This window comes from Balaenoptera physalus (genome assembly GCF_965194825.1).
Source record: "Balaenoptera physalus genome assembly, chromosome: 9".
In the NCBI taxonomy this organism is placed as follows: domain Eukaryota; kingdom Metazoa; phylum Chordata; class Mammalia; order Artiodactyla; family Balaenopteridae; genus Balaenoptera; species Balaenoptera physalus.
Window position 1 is genome coordinate 39,300,843 of NC_138888.1, and position 25,985 is coordinate 39,326,827.

At 37.5% G+C, this 25,985-nt stretch overlaps 1 protein-coding gene across 3 annotated transcripts in view; it reads right to left on the reverse strand.

Annotated features, from left to right (window-relative positions):
- LOC309666863 (fatty acid-binding protein, brain) overlaps positions 1-25,985 on the reverse strand; it is a 150,512-nt gene that overhangs the window by 54,670 nt on the left and 69,857 nt on the right. Inside the window, exon 1 of one of the 3 annotated variants that reach the window (XM_082474979.1) lies at positions 11,069-11,289. The exons of the other annotated variants lie outside the window; for them this stretch is intronic. Coding sequence (XP_082331105.1) covers positions 11,069-11,210 — 142 coding nt within the window. The 5' untranslated portion in view covers positions 11,211-11,289. Of the gene's footprint in view, positions 1-11,068; positions 11,290-25,985 lie in introns of those variants that run through there. 3 annotated transcript variants of the gene reach the window in all.

A 25,985-nucleotide genomic window follows, 5' to 3' on the forward strand; every position in this document is an offset into this window, starting at 1 on the left:
AATTACATGCTTTTATTTCAGAAAACTTCATAGCATATATGCTTATCTGTCTTCAAAAGGAAAAATGCAGTGTGATACAAAACAATAGAACTCTTTTTATTAACATACAAAAATTTATACATGTAAATGTGTACCACATCCTTCAAAGGAACTTTAGGAAGCTACATATTTATTCCACCTCTCAAAATATGTTTGTGACTTCATAAGTGCAGCTCATTTTATATTCATGTATAATATAATGATAAAATATTATTTTTAAAATGCAACATTATATTTTATAGTTTTTAATTATAGTTCTTAATTACCAACTGTGTCTCCCATTTGTTTGCCCATCTCTTTCATTGCACTTCAGGTTCTTTTCAAAGCCTCCTTAAGTAATTTAGATTTGCATATATTCAGAAGGAAACTGAATTTTCAGTTTTCTGAAGATTTCAAAGCAGTTTTGAGCAATGACAGCATTACTGAACTACATTAGTACACCCTTGGGATGAGTGCCTTTAAATTAGTCCTTATGTTTGTTAAGCAGTCTATATGGAGCAATGAAAAGTTTGTTCACCTAAAAGTGAACATCCCTGATGTTGAATCCTGCATTGCCTTCTAATAGACTTTCGACTTCCAGCAAGGCTTCTCAGTTAATTGTTTCCACATTTATCAGAAGTAGGATTAATATTACCTATTCTACTACCTTAGAACCGAACTAATGAATATAAATGTGCTTGGTTAACAACTACACAAATGAAATTTGTTTAGAAATCAGTCATATTAATTTATAGGTACTATAATAGATTATCATTATGAACATCAATTACCCTGTTAAACTATGGTGTTGACGTGGCTCTGGAGACAGCCTCTGATGATGTGAGTTACAAAGACAAAAAGAGATTAACACTGAGACCTTGCCAGAAACTTGGTGTTTAAAAAAAGAAAGAACATTTTTAAAAAAATTATTTACAACCTCCCTTCCACTTCCCCATTGACCAGCCTAGCCCCACAGACACACACACACCCCTCAGAGTTGGCTACTTTTCTGCAACAGCTGTACCAGATAAGCCACCTGTCACAGAAAGCCACATCTCCCTTACACTGTTCATTAGAGTTTCTCCCAGAAGGTGAACTCCCCATATACTTTCACCACAAACCCTGTTTAAGTGTTTCCTTAATAGGTAACATGGGATTGAAATTCTCAATTTCTTCGTGATGCCTGAAAAAGAATTCTTCATCTGAGTAACAACATAATGACATAATACGGTGAGGAAAGAAGGGTCGCAAAAGATCATGTGAGGGAGCTCTGCTTTCTCAGTGAGGCTTGTCCTGACCACCCCATTTAATGGTGTTCCTCCCCATAGTTCCTGAGCTTCCTTGCCTCTCTCTCCTTTCCCTGAGCTCTTAGTAGCTTCCAACACATATTATAATTATAACTTACTAGGATTGTACTTGTTGTTTACTGCCTCCTTCCACTGGGATGTAAGCTCTACAAAGGCTTTCTGTAGATTTTTCACTGATCTATGCACTAAAGCTATGCCTGGCACTTAGTAGGTACTCTATAAAGTTTGTTTATTGAATGAAACAATTATCTTTTCATTTTTCTTTTTCAAAATGAATTCTTTTCCTTTTGCATATGAAAATAATACATGTTCATTGTTGGGGTAAAATGACGATTCTGAAAAGCATAAAAGAGAGAAAACAAATTGTCTTATATCCCATTATCCAGTGACAGCACTGTTATAATTCTGGTGCATATCCTTCCAGAAGGTTTTCAGTGTTCACATACACAAGCATATCACATACATATCTTATAAGTATGTATTTTGAAGTTAGATTATATTTATTTTATACCATGTTGCTATTATATCTTAAAACTACAATCTTTTCCAGGCCAAAATAATTCTAAATTTTTAGTAAAAGTTTTGAAAAAAGAAAAATTTCTAGAAAGGTAAAATTTCAGGATGTATACCGACTATAAAATATGCATAGCCGAAAGCCAAAGCAATAGCAAAAGTAAGGGACATGGCTAAGGACTGAAACCATTCACAAACCTTTCCTGAATTAAACTGAATAAAGTTAATATATAGGTAAAAGGCTTTTGTAAGTCTACACAACTGTAAAAGTTCCAGTAGTGTCTTTTTCTTCTATTTCCTCAATTTAAAGAAAAATTCTTTGGGATGTCTCTTAGTGCCTTTTTGAACGAATTTAATTTTCATCTTTTTTTTTTTCTTCCAACTGAGAAAATGGGGAAAATAATTGAGCCTTTTCAAGCTCTGATTTGTTCTCTAAGTTCTCTTCAGTATTTTATTTTTCTTCGCAGGAGAAGAAATCACTGTAGAGTTTTATTAAGCCCAATATTCAATCAAAATCACAGTGGCAAAAATTTTAAAGTTATTTTGAGGATTTTCTGGGTCATACAGGCAAAACGAATTCCCAAATAGCAAATACTTCAGAAAGAAAAATCATACCATTGAAATATTTTTGTTCATCAAATTATGTATATTGGTATTAACCTACAATTAAGTTAATAGAAGTAAAATTATTTATATGGATGCATTTAACTTTTATAGAAAACTTTTTAAAAATAAAAAGATTCTGTTATTATATTTATTTATTATTATATAAGCTCAAAAGAAAAAAGTCCTCATGAAAAATGTATCTAAAATATATTCAACTGACATAACAAATAAAAAAGTTCAAAAACCTATACATAAATGTATATATATACACATAATATTAATTTTAAAAATATATGCACAGAAAAACATGGCAAGGGAAATACACCAAAATTTTAGCAGTAGTCCTTTCTTGGTAGTATTACTATAAATGTTTTCTATCTTTTTCTTTGAACTTGATTGTGTTTTCCAAATTTTCTATAATGAAGATTTTTATAATATTAAAAATGGCATAAACATGTGTTGAGTACTGTTTTAAAGCCTTTTAATGAGAATAAGCTTATGAGATTCTGTGCTGTAGGGAAGTCATTACTGTCTTTATTTTAAAAGTGCAGAAATTGAGGGTCACAGAAGTAAAGTGATTTGGCTACAAGCAACCCAGCTAGCAAGTGACGAGGCACAACCAGAACCCATTTTATTGGGTTAGCCAAAAAGTTCATTTGGGTTTTTCCGTAACAGAACTTAACGGTCAATCCAACATCTGACACCTCATTCCTTGCTCCTTCTATTACACCTCACCAAATATTTGTTGAATAAAGACTCAGTCTTCATTCAACCAATTGTTACTAAGCATCTAATATATCCTTAACTCAGTGCAGAATTCTGGGTGAATAGTGCCAAATAATACTAAAGACTGTGATAGACACAGTGGGGATACACAAAAGAAGCATAATACAAGGTCCTCACTCTGGAAGAGTCTGTGACCTAATATACAAATAAAATACACACCATTAAAAGAAATGTAAAAATAGAAGTCAATATATGATATATTTAAATAAGTGGTATAAATGAAAATACTATAAAATGTAGAAATGTTATTGAATTTGGGGGCTATTAAGAGAGACTTCACAGAAGCTGTAGAACACATATTGGGCCTTAATATTTGAGAGGGTAGAAAAAAAAAAAAGGCTTTACCAAGCCAAAGAAATCTTTAGCTAAAGCATGAAGATGGGAGTGTAGAAGGCAAATTACAAATAAAGGAAAAGGAAACATGGGGCTATAATCGAGTATTATGCCATATAGAGCTGGAAAAATAAGTTGGACCATGGTTATAACTAGAACCCAAGTTGCAATGAAATGAGTTCTATTATAAAGGATACTGTATTTATTCCTGTGAGCCCTGGGGAACCATGAAAGTTTCTAAGTCACATAATAAGGATGTGTACTAGATGCACTGTTTGAAAACTGAAACTGAAGTGAAGGAGATTAGACGGCTATTAAAAAGGGACATTTGTAAGCAAACCCACCATAATAGGAGGGATAAGCTCTTTACAAAAAGTATCTGTAAATGCACAGACCAAGAATAGCTTCTTTTTTAAAAAAGAAGAAAAAGGATAGGGCACCATCAGTTCTGAAGATTCATTACAAAGTTTCAGAATTTATACTTTCAGACATGAAAATTCATTACAGTATATTAGTTATTAAGATAGTGTGGTATTCTTCAAGCATAGACAAATAGAAAAATAGAATAAAATAGAGATTCCAGAAATAGACACATATACATATGGTTCCTTGATTTGTGACAAAGGGTGTAACTACTAATGTGGTCTCTTGTAACTATGGTAAGGGTCTAACTATTGCTGGTGGACTTCGAAGATTCACAGACAGAAAACTAGATATTGGTGGGAAGATTGTCAATCATGGAAAAAATGGTTCTTAAAATAATATATGACTACATATGAATACAATAAAGTTCTAGGATTAGTAAATAAATGGCTTCAAGTTATAGTGTATTCCTGTGAATCTTGTATTTAAATATTTTCGTACAAGTTGAAAGAACAAGGTATAACCTCCACTTGATTTCAACAATTGTTAACAGTTTGTTATATTTAATCTCTCTCTAAACATACACACACACACACACACACACAATTCTCGTTCAACCAATTGAAAGCAAGCTGCTAACACGACACTTTCACGTCTAATATTTTAGCACGTCTTAAGAATTACATTCTTCTATATATCCATAATAACATAGTTCCACAATGTTCCTTTTTGCACATTGCAATTGTGACATAATTCCCCCCTTTTCCTGGATATAATCCAGCCTTTAGGAATTTTTGCAGGGGGTGATCATTGGTTTTTGCATGTCTGAAAAAAACGATTTTATCTTCATTCTTGCAAGGTATACCGCTCTAGGCTGAAGTTACATTCTACAAGCACTTCATGATACTATCCTCCTTTATCCCTTTTTTTGTTGTCAGGACGTTTGCTGATTGTGATGGTTAAGTTTACGTGTCAACTTGACTAGGCAACAGGGTACCGAGATATTTGCTTAAACATCATTCCGGGTGACCCTGTGAGGGTGTTTCTGGATAAGATTTGAATCAACAGGCCGAGTAAAGCAGATTGCCTGCTCCAATATAATCTAATCCACTGAAGGCCTTAATGGCACAAAAGGCTGAGTCAGAGAGAACACGCTTTCTGCCTGACTGTTTTCTAAGACATCCATACATGTTTCCCTATCTTCAGACTCAGACTTGACTGGAACTTACATTATCAGCTCTCCTGCTTCTCAGGCCTTCAGACTTGGACCAGAACTATACCATCAGTTCCTGGGTCTCCAGTTTGCTGACTACAGGGCTTGGGATGTCTCAGTCTCCATAAAAGCATGAGCCAACTTCTTATAATAAATAAATATACATCTAGATCTAATATATACATATATATTAAGTCTTCATCTGTGTCTAATCTGCTGTATAAGCTATACACCAAGTTGTAATTTCTAATTATTATATTTTTCATTTTTAGACAATCTGGCTCTTTTTCAAGTCTGCTTCATTATATTATAGTATCTTATTCCTTAGTTACACATAATTTAAATATACTCATTTATTCTTTTCAAATATACTAAACCTATGTTTTTAAATGCTATATGAGTAAATCCAATATCTGAATTCTTTATACTAGTCTGATCCTGTTATTTACTGTTTATGTAGAATCTCTCTCATGGTGGCTTATTTCCCTGCATGTTTTATGATTTGGGGTTGTAAGCTCATGTTTTTTAAAACTTTCTCCTTGAAATTATGTGAGACCTGAGTTAAAGTATTTTCCTCTACACAGGCTCTGAATTTGCCTCCACTGGGTGTCTGGGGAACTACCAAATTCATTAGCTTTAAATTCTCAGCATGGAATTTTTCAGACTAGACAGACTACAGAGCTGCAAACCTGTGTGAGGTTCCACTTTTGGTAATAAATGATCAGGAGAGCCCTTTCCTCTTTACCACCCAAGGCAAGGCCAGGACTGGCAAGTATTCTTACTGTCTTCCTTTGAAGGTTAGGGGTTGCCATAGTACCCATGGAACAGACTAAACCTTATCCTGATTTCCCAACTTGAGTGGGTCCTAAAAGTTTCTTTCCTTGTCCGCAGATCACAGCTCTTTAAAACAAAAGTTGTGAGTCACTAGGGAACCCAGGGAAACCTCTGAGTACAGTACTCACCTGCCTCAAGATAGGTGGTTTCTCATTGTTCTGGGTTTAAGAAGTATTCTCTTATTTGCCAATACAAACGTTCATTTAAAAAGAGTTTTGAAAATATTTTATCCTACCTTTTAGGGTGCTGTGTACTAGAGTTTTTTTTAAAGGACATTAACTCTTCCATAGTATCAGAAAAGGAAGTTTTAAGTTTCAATAATTTCTTATCCAAGTAATAGCAAGATAGTCATTTCACTCAGTCATAAAAAAAAATATGTGCAATAATATAACTGCATTATTCTTTTTTTTTTTAACATCTTTACTGGAGTACAATTGCTTTACAATGGTGTGTTAGTTTCTGCTTTATAACAAAGTGAATCGGCTATACATAGACATATATCTCTATATCTCCACCCTCTTGCCTCTCCCTCCCACCCTCCTTGTCCCACCACTCTAGGTGATCACAAAGCACCGAGCTGATGTCCCTATGCTATGTGGCTGCTTCCCACTAGCTATCTATTTTACATTTGGTAGTGTATATATGTCCATGCCACTCTCTCACTTCGTCCCAGCTTACCCTTCCCCCTCCCCGTGTCGTCAAGTCCATTCTCTATGTCTGTGTCTTTATTCCTGTCCTGCCCATAGGTTCTTCAGAACCATTTTCTTTAAAAAAATTTTTTTTAGATTCCATATATACGTAAGCATACGGTATTTGCTTTACTCTTTCTGACTTACTTCACTCTGTATGACAGACTCTACGTCCATCCACCTCACTACAAATAACTCAATTTCGTTACTGTTTATGGCTGAATAATATTCCATTGTATATATGTGCCACATCTTCTTTATCCATTCATCTGTCGATGGACACTTAGGTTGCTTCCATGTCTTGGCTATTGTATATAGAGCTGCAATGAACATTTTGGTACATGACTCTTTTTGAATTATGGTTTTCTCAGGGTGTATGCCCAGTAGTGGGATTGCTGGGTCATATGGTAGTTCTATTTTTAGTTTTTTAAGGAACTTCCATACTGTTCTACATAGTGGCTGTATCAATTTACATTCCCGCCAACAGTGCAAGAGGGTTCCTTTTCTCCACACCCTCTCCAGCATTTATTGTTTCTAGAGTTTTTGCTGATGGCCATTCTGACTGGTGTGAGGTGATACCTCATTGTAGTTTTGATTCGCATTTCTCTCATGATTAGTATGTTGAGCATTCTTTCATGTGTTTGTTGGCAATCTGTATATCTTCTTTGGAGAAATGTCTATTTAGGTCTTCTGTCCATTTTTGGATTGGGTTGTTTGTTTTTTTGATATTGAGCTGCATGAGCTGCTTGTAAATTTTGGAGATTCATCCTTTGTCAGTTGCTTCATTGGCAAATATTTTCTCCCATTTTGAGGGTTGTCTTTTCATCTTGTTTATGGTTTACTTTGCTGTGCAAAAGCTTTTAGGTTTCATTAGGTCCCATTTGTTTAGTTTTGTTTTTATTTCCATTTCTCTAGGAGGTGGATCAAAAAGAATCTTGCTGTGATTTATGTCATAGAGTGTTCTGCCTATGTTTTCCTCTAAGAGTTTTAGAGTGTCTGGCCTTACATTTAGGTCTTTAATCCATTGTGAGTTTATTTTTGTGTATGGTGTTAGGGAGTGTTCTAATTTCATTCTTTTACATGTAGCTGTCCAGTTTTCCCAGCACCACTTATTGAAGAGGCTGTCTTTTCTCCATTGTATATTCTTGCCTCCTTTATCAAAAATAAGGTGACCATATGTGCGTGGGTTTATCTCTGGGCTTTCTATCCTGTTCCATTGATCTATATTTCTGTTTTTGTGCCAGTACCATACTGTCTTGATTACTGCAGCTTTGTAGTATAGTCTGAAGTCCGGGAGCCTGATTACTCCAGCTCCGTTTTTCTTTCTCAAGATTGCTTTGGCTATTCGGGGTCTTTTGTGTTTCCATACAAATTGTGAAATTTTTTCTTCTAGTTCTGTGAAAAATGCCATTGGTAGTTTGAGAGGGATTGCACTGAATCTGTAGATTGCTTTGGGTAGTATAGTCATTTTCACATTGTTGATTCTTCCAATCCAAGAACATGATATATCTCTCCATCTGTTTGTATCATGTTTAATTTCTTTCATCAGTGTTTTATAGTTTTCTGCATACAGGTCTTTTGTCTCCTTAGGTAGGTTTATTCCTAGGTATTTTATTCTTTTTGTTGCAATGGTAAATGTATAGGAATGCAAGAGATTTCTGTGCATTAATTTTGTATCCTGCAACTTTACCAAATTCATTGATTAGCTCTAGTAGTTTTCTGGGAGCATCTTTAGGATTCTCTATGTATAGTATCATGTCATCTGCAAACAGTGACAGCTTTACTTCTTCTTTTCCGATTTGGATTCCTTTAATTTCTTTTTCTCTTCTGATTGCTGTGGCTAAAACTTCCAAAACTATGTTGAAAAATAGTCATGAGAGTGGGCAACCTTGTCTTGTTCCTGATCTTAGAGGAAATGGTTTCAGTTTTTCACCATTGAGAATGATGTTGGCTGTGGGTTTGTCACATATGGCCTTTATTATGTTGAGGTAAGTTCCCTCTATGCCTACTTTCTGGAGGGTTTTTATCATAAATGGGAGTTGAATTTTGTCAAAAGCTTTTTCTGCTTCTATTGAGATGATCATATGGTTTTTATCCTTCAGTTTGTTAATATGGTTTATCACATGGATTGATTTGCGTATATTGAAGAATCCTTGCATTCCTGGGATAAACCCCACTTGATTATGGTGTATGATCCTTTTAATGTGCTGTTGGATTCTGTTTGCTAGTATTTTGTTGAGGATTTTGGCATCTATGTTCATCAGTGATATTGGCCTGTAGTTTTCTTTCTTTGTGACATCTTTGTCTGGTTTTGGTATCAGGGTGATGGTGGCCTCGTAGAATGAGTTTGGGAGTGTTCCTCCCTCTGCTATATTTTGGAAGAGTTTGAGAAGGACAAGTGTTAGCTCTTCTCTAAATGTTTGATAGAATTCCCCTGGGAAGCCATCTGGTCCTGGGCTTTTGTTTGTTGGAAGATTTTTAATCACAGTCTCAATTTCACTGCTTGTGATTGGTCTGTTTATATTTTTTATTTCTTCCTGGTTCAGTCTTGGAATGTTGTGCTTTTCTATGAATTTGTCCATTTCTTCCAGGTTGTCCATTTTATTGGCATATAGTTGCTTGTAGTAATCTCTCAGGATGCTTTGCATTTCTGCAGTGTCAGTTGTTACTTCTCCTTTTTCATTTCTAATTGTATTGATTTGAGTCTTCTCCCATTTTTTCTTGATGAGTCTGGCTAATGGTTTATCAATTTTGTTTATCTTCTTAAAGAACCAGCTTTTAGTTTTATTGACCTTTGCTATTGTTTTCTTCATTTCTTTTTCATTTATTTCTGATGAAATAAATTTTCATTTATTTCAACAGAAATAAATTTCTGTTCTGATCTTTATGATTTCTTTCCTTCTGTTAACTTCGGGGTTTCTTTGTTCTTCTTTCTCTAATTGCTTTAAGTGTAAGGTTAGGTTGTTTATTTGAGATGTTTCTTGCTTCTTGAGGTAGGATTGTATTGTTATTCAATTGTTTCTTGAGGTAGGATTGTATTGTTATTCCCTCTTAGAACTGCTTTTGCTGCATCCCATAGGTTTTGGGTTGTCGTATTTTCATTGTCATTTTTTTCAGGTATTTTCTGATTTCCTCTTTGATTTCTTCAGTGATCTGTTGTTTATTTGCATTATTCTTTAACAGAACTTATTTTAACTTACAGATCCCTATTTTTCCTTTATAGCAGAAAACAGTCTTGAAACTCAAAGTAAAATCATTCACTTCCACTTTAAAATGTATTCTCTCTGGGGTACATATCAAACCAGTTTACAATCATCCACAGCATTCATTTCTCCATGATGTGTAAGGCCTAAAATTGAGGCTCAATATTACACGCTTCCCTGACATGTAGTAAAACTGGGAGGACTTCAAAGGGCCTAATCATAAGTGTCTCTCCCCACTGTGCTCCTATGGATAACATACCCTAGCCAAACAATCCTCTTTATCAAAGGGACCATAGTAGTGGTTTGTAGTTCCTTGTCAGCGTGAGGAATTATTCAAACAAGTCAATCACATCCACTTGTGAGAACCAGGAGGCACCATCCCCTCTTGTTACTACAAAGGCTATCTCCCACAGTTCTTGGCTGTTCACTCTGTTCCTGAGTACAATGCCCATGAGGCTCTGCAAGGCATACAGCATCCTTCTCCCTGGGCTGTGAATATATGTGACTAATAATGTGCTGTCAATCTCATCTTCCCATTGTCAAGTGTTGTGTGTTTAGCCATCCCCATACCCCCAGGACAGGAATATCGCCCTCACCTCAGCGTGAGGTGAATAGGAGGCAATAAAAACCATTGGTGTCATGAACCACACAACATGCCCAACCATGACCAAGGACAACTAGTCAGCTTTAATTAACTGCTCTTAGCCAATTTATCTGTTTCCATGATATGAAGAAGGCTGCCTGAGATGGAAGAAGTAATTTCTGGCAGGCGTGAACTATGTCCTGTGTGGTACTTTGTTGTGTTTGTCAGCCACTGCTCTCTCTTTTGGCTCCCAAATGCTCTGTCTCCTAGATGAGAATTGTTAATTGACTATACCCAGCACAGTGGTGCTGTCAGGTTTAGCCTGTGTTTGGCAGTTGGTCTCTGAGGCTCCCACCTGTAAAGGCAGTGAAAATACAGCACGATAACTAGTCAGTGCTTCAGTCTTGTTTACTAAGGTCAAGCTAGGTCACTGAGTCTAGCCTGGTGACTGTCACTGGCTGCTTGGAGAAGCTACACAGACATCGTTTGTAACTGTGCACCACTGGAACAGGCCCAGAGACAAACTTTTGTGAGGTTTGTAACAAGAAGGAGCCTGCCACCCCACACAAAATTAAGCATGGCACCCTGGTTGATGTTTTTGTTCATGAAAGGGTAGCGACCTTGCTGGTTTCCTGTGCTGCTGCTTCCCTTGCCGCTGTTGCTTGTGCTCTCCTGACCCCCAGGGTTATCGAGGTGCACATCCATGGTGGTCTGTGGCCCAGGGGCTGATGAAAAAGAAAGGGAACAGGGAGGAAGGAGCATTTGGTACTCAACTGCTCTCCCAATGTAAATCCCATAGCCAATGCACCTAGGCTTTGCTTAGCACTCCTGCTTTCCAGAATACCAAAGGGCTAAGCTTGCAATCATGGGCCTTACGGTCTCCATCCAAGTCATAGGCAAAATGACTCTACTAGATGTGGACTCTTATCCTAGGGATACTGTCATTCCCTGGAGGAAGAGATGCTCACTGATGAGGGACGCCATTAAGCTCCTGAACCTTCCCCATAACCACCCAGAAGGTCTGCACCACAGGTGACTGTGCAGACACAGCTGAAAACTTCAACTTTACATGGCTAGAAACCCAAAATATTCCCAGGAAATTTGTACAGAGGAAAAGAAAGAAAAACAAGACAGGAAGCCCACATGATAGGAAAGGGACTGTAGCAGAGGACAGTTTTGATCCATCAAGTCTGGGTTGTAGGCCCAGCACTTCTTCCCGCACCACTCTGCTGCTTATGTCTGTTGCAACAAAAATTCTAATTCTCGGGATTATAGGGAAATACTCATGGTGCCCTTGTGGTGCCAGATTCAAACCCAATCTAGGCCCAGGGTCTTTAGATCATATAAATCAACCATTGCTAACTCTGTCAATACTAATTTGAGGGTCTCTGGAGGAAGCAACTTATAAATATAATCAGGGTAGAGAGGATCCCCCCCACCCCCAAGTATATCCAGTGACCAAAAACAATAATAAGATAAACAAAATAAGGAAAGAAAGAAACGTGGATACAGGGAGGAGGACACTAAGAAAACAACAACCTAAAACAAAGGCCCACAATTTGACCCAATTGAAAATTCAAAATTTACTGAACGAATTTATATAGCAAATGATGAAAGTTCACTGATTCTCTTCTGTGCCTCTCCATATAGGCTTTGAATTAACTCTAAGATCTGTTGAAATTCACCAAGTGGCAAACATTTATGGCTTTAACCAATACTGGGGCTAAAATTACGATTATACCTGGGAATTCCATTAATTTAAACGTCGTATCCCCCATAATGGGGCATTTACCTATGGGAGTTACTGAATATAAAAGAGGACAAATAGGTATGCTTCACCTTAACCATCAGAACTTTGTCTTGCTTTTGCCATGGTTATAGGACTTATAGCTCTAAAATATCCCTTGAGCATGGGCATGGATACTCTGACCCAATGAAAAATAAATGAAAGTTAAATTAAGTCTTTGACACTTACAAATTGGTTTGACAAAATGAGAACCCATGACCTCCCCCACCCCTTCCCCCAGTTAAAATAGTTAACATGACTCAAGGTAATTTAAAACAGGATCTTCCAGGATTAAAACTTGTTTTATAAGAGGAACTGAGTGAAGGGTTGTTATTCCCACTGTTTCTGCATTTAACAGCCCTATTTGGCCTGTTAAACCTCGAACAAAAGAATGGTGCCCCATAGTGGATTGCTGCAACTGTAAAGCCATGGTCCCATCCCATTAAGGCCTCTGTACCCAACAACTTAATTATTAAAATTGCTGACTCCATCCAATCAGCAACCGGTCTATATTTTGCTGCTATAAATTTGGCTAATATGTTCTGTACAATGCCTAGTTCAACAGCCTCTCAGCCTCAGTTTGCCTTTACCACTGAAGGGACACAATCCACCTTTACAAGGATACCCACGGGATACCTCAGCATCCTTGCCATTGCACACAATCTCTACAGGCAAGATCTTAACTGTATCCACCTTTCTCCAGATATGACATTACATCAATGACATCCTCCTCCAAGGAGATTTGTTTGACATACTCATTAAAGACATACAAATACTCACAAAGGAGCTCCCAAAAAGGGGATGAACCATTGTCCCACACATAGTGCAAGGCCCTGCCACTTCCATTAAATTTCTGAAAGTTACTTGGTAAATTGAAGGTTCTCTGACATTGTCATGAAACAGGTATTGACCCTCTCAGCAACCACAAGGTCAGTACAAATTCAACAACTTTTAGCCCCTTTTGGGTTCTGGAGGCAACATATTCCTCATTTACAAATTTTACTTAATGTCTTTGATGCTCCTTCTTCTAAATTAGCCTACCTCAAAGGGGACTCCTTCCAAAAAAAGCTCTAGAAATCTGTCCAAATTGAAATCAACAAGCACTCTAGTTTGTGCCCTCAGAGCCCTCTTTACTGTAGCTTCAGCAACTTCTTCTCTTGCCTCCTGGAGTCTCTGGACCACCTATGAAGGTTGTAAGTTGCCCATGGACTTCTGATGCAAGAAACTGCCTTTCTCAGCCTTGCACTATACACCATTAGGATAGCCACATACTGGCCTCTTCTGGAAATAGAGGCTATCACAAACCTTGAGCCTGCAACCCTCTGTACCCAGCTACCCACTATGCCTTGAGTTATCCAAGCAGCACTTCAACAGCTTGAGGCATGGCTCCTGAGCCTTCCTTGCTACAAGATGGAGTCACACCTGGGCCTTCTGGCACATTTCATCTGTTGGAGGGGGTGGCCTCCCCTGTTCTCAGTCCCTTCACTAATACCACTATGCTAGAAGAGGTCACCTCTATCCCAGAGTCCTTTGATACCTGGGGAGCCTTTTAGGGATCAACTGAATGGACAGCAATGGAAGTTTGTACACTTTACTAATGCTGTTGCCACCATGATAAATGACGGAGCTCAGAGGAGAGCTGCTCCTTCTCATCATTTAACCAAAATGTCCCTGATAAAAGATAGGACCCAAGAGTCAGTACAGTTGGCACACTTCAGGCAATTGACATTTGATGCCATCTATACATTTTTACAAATTCTTAGGCCATTACCTAAGATTTGCCCCCTTTGGGGTAAAGAACTCTGGGAATCTCTTGCTCCACAGTTACTCAGAATAAATCAAGGTAACAGATTACTCTACATAAACTAAGGCCACAATACAAGTCCTCTGCAGGATGCTCTGTATCCTCTTTGGAGTTCTAGATACTACCAAGAGTGACCAAGACACTCATTTCATTTCCAGAATACACAGTGCTGAGCTCTTGAAGAAGACATTCAGTCAAACTTCCACCTCCCCTGGGGCCCCAGGCAGTCAGCTCCAGGCAGTTGGTGAAATTGAGAGGCTTAATGGGTTTCTTAAAGAATTCCTATTTGTCACAAAGTGGAAAATTCTTGCTCACCTCCTGGAGATACCTACTCCTTACACCAATGCCACACGGATCTCTCAGTTGCCTTTATTGATTGCAAATGGGGACACCTCTAAAGTTCCTGGTCAGGTGCCTACTTTGTTCCCTAAAAGTCTCAGTCATCACCAAGGTTTAAATTGATGTCAAGAGATCAAGGGGTCACTTGTGGCACAAAACCAAAAATTAAGTATTAGTATAACGTGGTGCCTTGACATTTGATAAAATAGGTCTCGAATGGCCTAACCCAAGTTCCCTTCCCCACTCAGTTCCCATGGATAACGTCCCCTAGCCAAACACCCTCCTTATTCAAGGCATCAGGCACAATTCCTGCTCACCTCCGAGTAGCAGAATTATTCAAACAAGCCAATCATATCCTCCCACAGGAACCAAGAAGCACCCCACCCTTACTACTGCAAAGCCTGCCTCTCACAGCCCTGGTTGTTCACTTTGTTCCCAAGTGTATCCCCTGTGTGGCCCTGCATGGTGTCCTCTTCCCCCAGGCTGTGAGTATATATGATGAATAATATATATGATGAATAAACTGCTGTCCATTTCATCTGATCTCTCCTGTCCAGTGCCAGGTGTCATGTATTTAGCCATCCCCATAACCCCAGGGTGGGAATCCCTCTTTCACCAATGGGGTAAACAGGAGTCAATTTAAACACCCTACCACCAATACCACTTTCCTTTCCCTCTTGAAAGGGAAACGTAAGTATAAGGAGGACAAGGCATCAGGTTCACATATATTTTGGGTCCATGCTGACCCTCACTGAGTTGCAGCTTGTCCTGTTTCATCATTGTACACTGGGATCTACTGCTGCTATCTCAGGTACAACCATAACCTCAACTAGAGGTAAGTGCAGCCGTATCCTCTTTGTTCCAACCTCAGGATATTTAGGGTCCATGGCCTATTTAAACCACTCTGTGTCCTTCTTGAGGTCATTTCAGTCTCTCCTGCACCCCTCTGAGGGCGTGGGAACTCCATGAAGCAGCACTCAGGCCCATCTGCTGAAGCTCACCATTGCTTCTCTTTCTAAGGTTATACAGGATATGGAGCTTCTTTAAAATGCTCAGTTTCCCTGGGAATTAAGACCTAGTCCTTTCTACACTTGGATTTCCTAACCCCATTCAAATTTCTACTGCTTAATCCTCCTCTGGCTCAACTCAGTGAGTCCTGGGCACCATCCCAGACTCAGACATTGCCTAGGGCCTCCTCACATCTTGAATTCTTCTCCTACCAGCTAGGTAGTGATTCATTCCCCTCCCAGAAATATCAAAAGGAACTCTTATGTCATCATATACTCTCTCTCACTCTAAGGTCTGTTCTCAGTTCTCTAGTCTCAGATGGCTCAAAAAAAGCTTTTGCTCTCAAAAAGTCAAGTTATTTTCTAGAGATAACTTTGACTTTCAAAACTTTGCTCTTGGGCTTTCCTGGTGGCGCAGTGGTTGAGAATCTGCCTGCCAATGCAGGGGACATGGGTTCGAGCCCTGGTCTGGGAAGATCCCACGTGCCGTGGAGCAACTAGGCCCGTGAGCCACAACTACTGAGCCTGCGCGTCTGGGGCCTGTGCTCTGCAACAAGAGAGGCCGCGACAGTGAGAGGCCCGTGCACCGCAATGAAGAGTGGCCCCCACTCGCCGCAACTAGAGAAAGCCCTCGCACAGAAACGAGGACCCAACACAGCCAAAAATAAATAAATAAATTTTAAAAAACTTTGCTCTTTGTTTTCATTTTAAAAAGCTAATCAAAAAGTTAAGTGAACTTTTAACCTAGATAATGTATACCACTCCTCAGTGAATAGTGTCTATAGAAAGTACTAAAGGAAGTATAAAGGAGTAAAGAAACCCTAGTTGATAATTAAAATAATTATCATTTATATGCATTTAAAACAGCTACTCTTAGTAGAGTCCTTACTTAGCAAGGTAGTGAATTGCTTCATATACATTATTTTATTTAATCCTTATAACAAATGTCAGAGATACAGAAGGGGGAGAGGATTATCTCCATAATTCAAATGAGACAACTGAAATTTTGTCCTCCAAATATTAGGAACTGTCTCTAAATTACAATCTAAAGCCCTGTTATGTGTGATTCCAAAACATGGTCTTTTAATTATTTCATTATATTGCCACCACTCTATTGGCTTGGCCAAAAAGTTCATTCGGGTTTTCCTGTAACATCTTACGGAAAAACCCAAATGAATTTTTGGGTCACCCCAATAGAATCATAGGCCCTTATAAATTTGGAAGAGATTAGAATAGAATAAAAATAACTAGAGTAATGAAGTTAGGGATCCAGAACCCACTTAAGAGCTCACCTACTATGCTACTACCATATGCATATTTTCTCTCCTTGATCAACATATTCTCTATAACATTAAACCAAACTCAAGACATTGTTCAATTCATGTGTTATGAAACTTTAACTCAATTTTGAATAATAAAAATGAAGATCATGTGATTGAAATAACATACACAAGTTTGAGTAAAAATTACTTTTTGTTCTCTTTATACTTCTTATTAACTATTATATAATATACCTACACAGTATTATTATATAATCTGTGAACACACACATTCAGATGACTTAAAATCCTTTTACAGAATAACATGGAAGCAAATTCCTATTGCTTGTGGTGTAATTTCATCTATAACTTAATTATTGTTATTTTTAGTTATGTTAGTTTTACCTTCCAACTTTTCTTCCGTGTCACAACAATTAGCAGAATTCACTGAAAATAGTAAAAGGTCAATATAAGTGTTTGTTTAAAGATTCTAAGATTTTAGGGAGACCTTCAAGATGGTGGAAGAGTAAGATGCGGTCCTGCCCACCAGAAAGACAAGATCCAGGCTCATCCACCAGAACACAGGCACAAGTCCCCTAAATGGATTAAATGCTACAAACAGAAGACACAGACTAGCTGAATGGATACAAAAACAAGACCCATACATATGCTGTATACAAGAGACCCACTTCAGGCTTAGGGACACACAGACTGAAAGTAAGGGGATGGAAAAAGATATTCCATGCAAATGGAAATCAAAAGAAAGCTGGAGTAGCAATTCACATATCAGACAAAATAGACTTTAAAATGAAGACTATTACAAGAGACAAAGAAGGACATTACATAATGATCAAGGGATCAATTCAAGAAGAAGATATAACAATTGTAAATATTTATGCACCCAACATAGGAGCACCTCAATACATAAGGCAAATGCTAACAGCCATAAAAGGGGAAATCGACAGTAACACAACACTAGTAGGGGACTTCAACACCCCACTTTCACCAATGGACAGATCATCCAAAATGAAAATAAATAAGGAAACACAAGCTTTAAATGATACATTAAACAACATGGACTTAATTGATATTTATAGGACATTCCATCCAAAAACAACAGAATAAACTTTCTTCTCAAGTGCTCATGGAACATTCTCCAGGATAGATCATATCTTGGGGCACAAATCAAGCCTTGGTAAAGTCAAGAAAATTGAAATCGTATCAAGTATCTTTTCCGACCACAATGCTATGAGACTAGATATCAATTACAGGAAAAAAAATCTATAAAAAAAATAAACACATGGAGGCTAAACAATACACTACTTAATAACCAAGAGATCACTGAAGAAATCAAAGAGGAAATCAAAAAATACCAAGAAACAAATGACATTGAAAACACGACAACCCAAAACCTATGGGATGCAGCAAAAGCAGCTCTAAGAGGGAACTTTATAGCAATACAATCCTACCTCAGGAAACCTCTCAAATAAACAACCTAACCTTACACCTAAAGCAATTAGAGAAAGAAGAACCAAAAAAACCCAAAGTTAGCAGAAGGAAAGAATTCATAAAGATCAGAACAGAAATAAATGAAAAAGAAATGAAGAAAACAATAGCAAAGGTCAATAAAACTAAAGGCTGGTTCTTTGAGAAGATAAAGAAAATTGATAAACCATTAGCCAGACTCATCAAGAAAAAAAGGGAGAAGACTCAAATCAATACAATTAGAAATGAAAAAGGAGAAGTAACAACTGACACTGCAGAAATACAAAGGATCATGAGAGATTACTACAAGCAACTATATGCCAATAAAATGGACAACCTGGAAGAAATGGATAAATTCTTAGAAAGGCACAACCCTCCGAGACTGAACCAGGAAGAAATAGAAAATATAAACAGACCAATCACACGCAGTGAAATTGAGACTGTGATTAAAAATCCTCCAACAAACAAAAGCCCACCACCAGATGACTTCACAGGCGAATTCTATCAAACATTTAGAGAAGAGCTAACACCTATCCTTCTCAACCTCTTACAAAATATAGCAGAGGGAGGAACACTCCCAAACTCATTCTACGGGGCCACCATCACCCTGATACCAAAACCAGACAACGATGTCACAAAGAAAGAAAACTACAGGCCAATATCACTGATGAACATAGATGCCAAAATCCTCAACAAAATACTAGCAAACAGAATCCAACAGCACATTAAAAGGATCATACACCATGATCAAGTGGGGTTTATCCCAGGAATGCAAGGATTCTTCAATATACACAAATCAATCAATGTGATACAACATATTAACAAACTGAAGGATAAAAACCATATGATCATCTCAATAGATGCAGAAAAAGCTTCTGACAAAATTCAACACCCATTTATGATAAAAACCCTCCAGAAAGTAGGCATAGAGGGAACTTACCTCATCATAATAAAGGCCATATGTGACAAACTCACAGCCAACATCATTCTCAATGGTGAAAAACTGAAACCATTTCCAATAAGGTCAGGAACAAGGCAAGGTTGTCCACTCTCACGACTATTTTTCAACATAGTTTTGGAAGGTTTAGCCACAGCAGTCAGAGAAGAAAAAGAAATAAAAGGAATCCAAATCGGAAAAGAAGAAGTAAAGCTGTCACTGTTTGCAGATGACATGATTCTACAAATAGAGAATCCTAAAGACATTACCAGAAAACTACTAGAGCTTATCAATGAATTCGGTAAAGTAGCAGGATACAAAATTAATGCACAGAAACCTCCTGCATTCCTATACACTAATGATGAGAATCTGAAAGAGAAATTAAGGAAACACTTCCATTTACCATTGCAATAATAAGAATCAAATACCTAGGAATAAACTTACCTAAGGAGACAAAAGACCTATGCAGAAAACTATAAGCACTGATGAAAAAAATTAAAGATGATACAAACAGATGGAGATATATACCATGTTCTTGGATTGGAAGAATCAGCATTGTGAAAATGACTATACTACCCAAAGCAATCTACAGATTCAATGCAATCCCTATCAAACTACCACTGGCATTTTTCACAGAACTAGAAGAAAAAATTTCACAATTTGTATGGAAACACAAAAGACCCCGAATAGCCAAAGCAATCTTGAGAAAAAAAACGGAGCTGGAGGAATCAGGCTCCTGGACTTCAGACCATACTACAAAGCTACAGTAATCAAGACAGTATGGTACTGGCACCAAAACAGAAATATAGATCAATGGAACAGGATAGAAAGCCCAGAGATAAACCCACGCACATATGGTCACCTTATTTTTGATAAAGGAGGCAAGAATATACAATGGAGAAAAGACAGCCTCTTCAGTAAGTGGTGCCTGGAAAACTGGACAGCTACATGTAAAAGAGTGAAATTAGAACACTCCCTAACACCATACACAAAAATAAACTCACAATGGATTAAAGACCTAAATGTAAGGCCAGACACTATAAAACTCTTAGAGGAAAACATAGGCAGAACACTCTATGATGTAAATCACAGCAAGATCCTTTTTGCCCCACTTCCTAGAGAAATGGAAATAAAAACAAAAATAAACAAATGGGACCTAATGAAACTTGAACGCTTTTGCACAGCAAAGGAAACCATAAACAAGACGAAAAGACAACCCTCAGAATGGGAGAAAATATTTGCAAATGAAGCAACTGACAAAGGATGAATCTCCAAAATTTACAAGCAGCTCGTGCAACTCAATATCGAAAAAAACAAACAACCCAATCCAAAAATGGACAAAAGACCTAAATAGACATTCCTCCAAAGAAGATATACAGATTGCCAACAAACACATGAAAGGATGCTCAACATCACTAATCATTAGAGAAATGCAAATCAAAACTACAATGAGGTATCACCTCACACCAGTCAGAATGGCCATCATCAAAAACGCTACAAACAATAAATGCTGGAGAGGGTGTGGAGAAAAGGGAACCCTCTTGCACTGTTGGTGGGAATGTAAATTGATACAGCCACTATGGAGAACAGTATGGAGGTTCCTTAAAAAACTAAAAATAGAACTACCATACGACCCAGCAATCCCTCTACTGGGCATATACCCTGAGAAAACTGTAATTCAAAAAGTGTCATGTACCACAATATTCATTGCAGCTCTACTTACAATAGCCAGGACATGGAAGCAACCTAAGTGTCCATCGACAGATGAATGGATAAAGAAGATGTGGCACATATATACAATGGAATATTACTCAGCCATAAAAAGAAACGAAATTGAGTTATTTGTAGTGAGGTGGATGGACCTCGAGTATGTCATAGAGTGAAGTAAGTCAGAAAGAGAAAAACAAATACCGTATGCTAACACATATATATGGAATCTAAAAAAAAAAAAAAACGGTCATGAAGAACCTACGGGCAGGACAGGAATAAAGACTGAGATGTAGAGTGTAGAGAATGGACTTGAGGACATGGGGAGGGGGAACGGTAAGCTGGGATGCAGTGAGAGAGTGGCATGGACTTATATACACTACCATATGTCAAATAGATAGCTAGTGGGAAGCAGCCGCATAGCATAGGGAGATGAGCTCGGTGCTTTGTGACCACCTGGAGGGGTGGGATAGGGAGGGTAGGAGGGAGACGCAAGAGGGAGGAGATATGGGGATATGTATATGTATAGCAGATTCACTCTGTTACAAAGCAGAAACTAACACACCATTGTAAAGCAATTATATACTCCAATAAAGATGTTAAAAAAAATTTAAAAAAAAAGATTCTTAGATTTTTTTTGGTTTAATTTCAGACTTTATTAATTTTTGCTATACTTTTTCTTTGCAGTTTTTGGTTAAAATATGAAAATAAGTTTGCACTTTATGCCAAGATATTTTCTGATTACTAAGTAGAGAAGACCCCAAAGAATGCAGCAAAGGAAACCCACTATTACATTCCGTAGGGGTAACTGACAGTTGACTGCACTGTATTTACCAGATCTTCTAGTCATCTTTATACATTTTTAATTTTTCATTTTATACAAATAAATATGCATTTTACTGTAAAATTCTGAACTCTACCCTTGAAAGCTGTAATTATGATTTGGTGATCATCTCCCAGCTGCCCTAGCTGTATACACCTTGGCCTGAATATACTTTTAGCTCAGTAACTACTAAAGGATCAAGCACTCTGCTTCATCCATCTGCTCTAACAGTGACCTCTTTTGAATTTTTTTTTTTTATGAGGTTTGGATATTTCTTTTTATAGCTTTGCCAACGTAATCATATTACATTCTGACACCAGGCAGTGTAAATTAATTCTTCTTCTTTGTTATGAGCCACTCCACAGAGAAGAACTAGATTTTTCACCTTAACGCTTGATTAACTTGTGGGAAAAAGAAGGCAAAAAAAAATGAGGTCTCTGGGAAAACTGTTAGCTCACCTATGCTTGGAGACTAACACAGTGAATTTAAAGCAAATTAGCGCTTACGATTTTAAAACATATGGAGGCTAAACAATACACTACTTAATAACCAAGAGATCACTGAAGAAATCAAAGAGGAAATCAAAAAATAGCTAGGAACAAATGACAATGAAAACACGACAATCCAAAACCTATGGGATGCAGCAAAAGCAGTTCTAAGATTTAAAAAAATTCTAAGTTCTAAGTTTTAAAAAAATTCTAATGGGGGAGAGCGGGAGAAATAGAGGAAGAGAGGGTGGGTTAAAAGCCTACTTACCTAAAATTAATCTTATGCCAGATGAAGTAGAGCAGTGTTTCCCAAGCCTGCCTGCTCAGAAGACTCACACGGGAAGTTTGTTAACAATACAGGTTCCCAGTGCCTTCCCTAGAACCTTGAATCTTGTGTGTTTGACACCATATGTATTGCAAGCACTCTGGAAGATTCTTACTGTCACACAAGTCTGAGAATAACTGAGCTGGAGTAAAGGTTAGGTCAGATTCTTCTCCATCTTTCTCTAATAATACACTGAAAAAAATCTATAAATGATGTTGCTTCACGGTCTAACAGTATGTATCACCCAAAAGAATGGACTGTTTACTGGTGGTTTTAGCAAAATATACCAACACATGCACACAGCCTTGGAGATCTACAATTTTCGACCTTATTAAAATTACCTTGTAGTAAATTAAAAATTAAATTATAAAACTAACTTCGACCAGACTTGCTCTATCAGGACATATACTGACGGCCTTGGTTACATCAGTCATCCCCTGGGCTGGCTCTTTCACCTTTTACTCCGATAACCAACCCGGAAGTTCACCACTAAATTAGTTTAATATGGTTTTCACTAAATGTTCTATGTTGGTGACTTGTTTTACCCGCAGAAGATCATACCTCTAGGGTGGCAACAACAAATGGGGTCTAAGTGTGGACAGTGGATAGTAGGTGTTCAATGAGTGCTTTTTGGGTGAACTTCACATCGATCTAACTGTGCAGTCCACATCATCTGCAGATCCTGTCTGTGCAGATAGGAAGCTTATGTTATTGAATTTGATAAAAGTGCTCTGTGTTGGCATTTTAAGCATTGCTGCTTTAAACCCTAGGCTGGCAGTGTTCCTGAACCAAGAAAGACCTTTCAAGTCATCCTGCCACTTTGATCCATTTCACATCAGATTTTTATTGTTATCCTTTGACATTTGGTTAAGGATAATGATGAATTTTAGTATAGAAAAATTCCCCCAAATTCATCATAATTAAAATAACTGAAGAAAACACTAAAAAGCTGACTCTGTTTGTAATAATCTGAAGAGTAGAATAATTACAGAAAATTCTCAAAGATCCTCACTAGCAGGGGTAAAGTGACGCGAAAAGGAAGCATGGATAAATACATGGATACGTTAAAAATAGCAAAAAGAACTACTCACTAAAGCTTGTTGACCCTGGAGAGTCATTTTGAGAGGCCAGAACATCCTGGATGATATTGACTAAAATATCTCTCTCGGTCTCTCAAAGAGATTGTAAAAAAAATGGACTAAGAAAAAGTCAAGATTGAAGAAGATCTCATTTAATTCAACTATATTTGGGGGAAGCATCATTTATAGATGTGCACCTTCTGAATAAAAAAGATCATAAGTAATGTTTTGAAATGTGGTCAATGTAAAACAGCTGTTTATAATAGGACAAATGCTGAAAATGAATACATAAAAGGCAGAGAGTAAGGGAGACACAGCATGAACACATTCTGGAGCACAATTTCATTACAACAATATATCTAACCTCTGGTCAACTGCAGATTCTCCCAGACCAAATGCTTTGCACCCTTCACCGTCTTCCTTCATCCATTTCCTCTTGTTCTCCTCCCAGGCCCTGCTCCTGCCATAGACCTTCCAATGTCCTCTTCCCCTTCATCCTACCCAAACCAGCTTTTGGAAAATATTTACTTTATTTGTTCACAGGAATATGATCTACTTGTGGTTCCCTACAAGGAAAACTCCAAAGTCTCAGACCAAAGAAGCAAATTGTCAATTGTGGCACTTCCACAAATTAGCTAATGGAAGAGGAGTGGTATTTGGGAAAGACAGGGCAAAGACTTTCCTGAGTTCTCAGCATTTTATCTTCCGCCTGTTTGTAAGGTTGGTGGGGGTGTTGGAGTCTAACCTGTGCTCTTGGTACCACAAATTGCATGACACTGGGCAGATTCTTTAACCTCTTTGAGGCTTAGTTTCCCTAGTCCCTGTCATGCAATGTTTCTTCAACGACTAAAGTATGCCCTTATTTTTCATTTGCAGTGTAGGCAGGAGAACTTAGATTCTTACAGTTTTATTTCTAGTAATTAAGTAGCTTTCAGTTGTTACCTCTTTCACTCCTCTTACCTTACACACTTAAACCCACATAAACGTCCCAATCATTTAACAAAAATAGCCAGGAAAGAAAGGGGAAAGCAGTGATTAAAGCTATTCTAATTCATTTATAAAATTTTAAAAGCCAATTTGTTTCACTTTTAAGACCTCTGGACTAGGTGTATTTGTTGCGATAACCCCCAAAACTTGGAATTTTCTGAGCTAGATGGATAAATTTTAATAAAAAAATTTTACTTCTACTGAAAAGTGTGAGCTTAAAGAAAAATCCATCCAGAATGTATATGACAGCTCTAGTTTCATTTGAACTACGAGTGCTCTGGTTCACGTTACTCATGTGTCACCAGGCAACCGTCCCTGAGACTTTCAGTCGCAGGGGTGTTGACGCTTAAATTCCAAGCTGCATACTCCACCCTAGAGTACTGAGGTTTCTGAAAATCTCAAAACTTTGCACGCTGGGGTCTGCAGGACAGTGACGATATGTAATCATACTTCATAGGGTATGGAGAGTGAAGTGTTCTGGCATCTTCAGAAGCCCCTATCACAGGTGTGGAAACAATGAAAACAATACAAGTGTACATAGGTTTGGGGGTTTTTTTGTTTGCTTGTTTGTTCTTTACCTACTTGTGTATGTCACTTTCCCCAGCAAAACCTCTCTGAAACATGGATAGAAAGTAGAAGTACCGATCATCTGTTAACTTGAATAGTCTTCATATTTTAAAGTATTTTAATTGCCAAGATTAAAACTTGAAACCTGTTTCCCAGTAAATTCTAAATCAGGAGGCTTTCTGTAGTTTGAAACACCATGTTTCTTTGATGTATTTTTAATTTAAGATAAGCTAGCCCGGTCAAAGCAGAATATTTCGCTATTTTTTTCCCCACAGGCATTTGTTCAACTGAGGCCAAGTAGAATGGCCATCTTGCTGCTGCATTCTATGCATGAGGTAAACTCTTTTCAGCTTAAGAGTGTTCTCTTTCTTTTAATCCTTTCTATAACCTGCCTCCAGATTTATCTGAGAAACGTATGTTGAGTCATTCTCATCTCTATTTTTCATATCCATAGTAGTAATTACAACTGTAAATAGAATTTTTAGTCTTCTTAAAACTGCATTTTTAAAATATTAGCTGCAATCTGGCTGTGTCTCCCTTTAATTTATTCCAGTGGTAACTTCCATTTTTAAAATTAAGGGTAATATGGAAACATATGATTCATTTTCTAATTCCATCACCATCTATAACTGGGGGCAAGTGACTAACTTCTCATAACACATTTTTAATGACCTGTGAAGTTCAGTAGCTGGATGAAGATTAATAAGTATGTTTTCCGAATTTAAAAATATATAGAAATATTTCAATAGGCTAATTTAAAAAATTGAAATGTAGCATTTTACACAAGAGACTCATGAGTCTCAATGTGACCTTAACCACAGCATACCTAATCCAGTTTCTTTTTCCTATTTTACAAATTAATGGAATTGATGCAAAGTCAAACGAATCAATGCCATTAAAGACCGTCAAGAGAAACCAAAAAATGACAATGTATAAGTAACTTG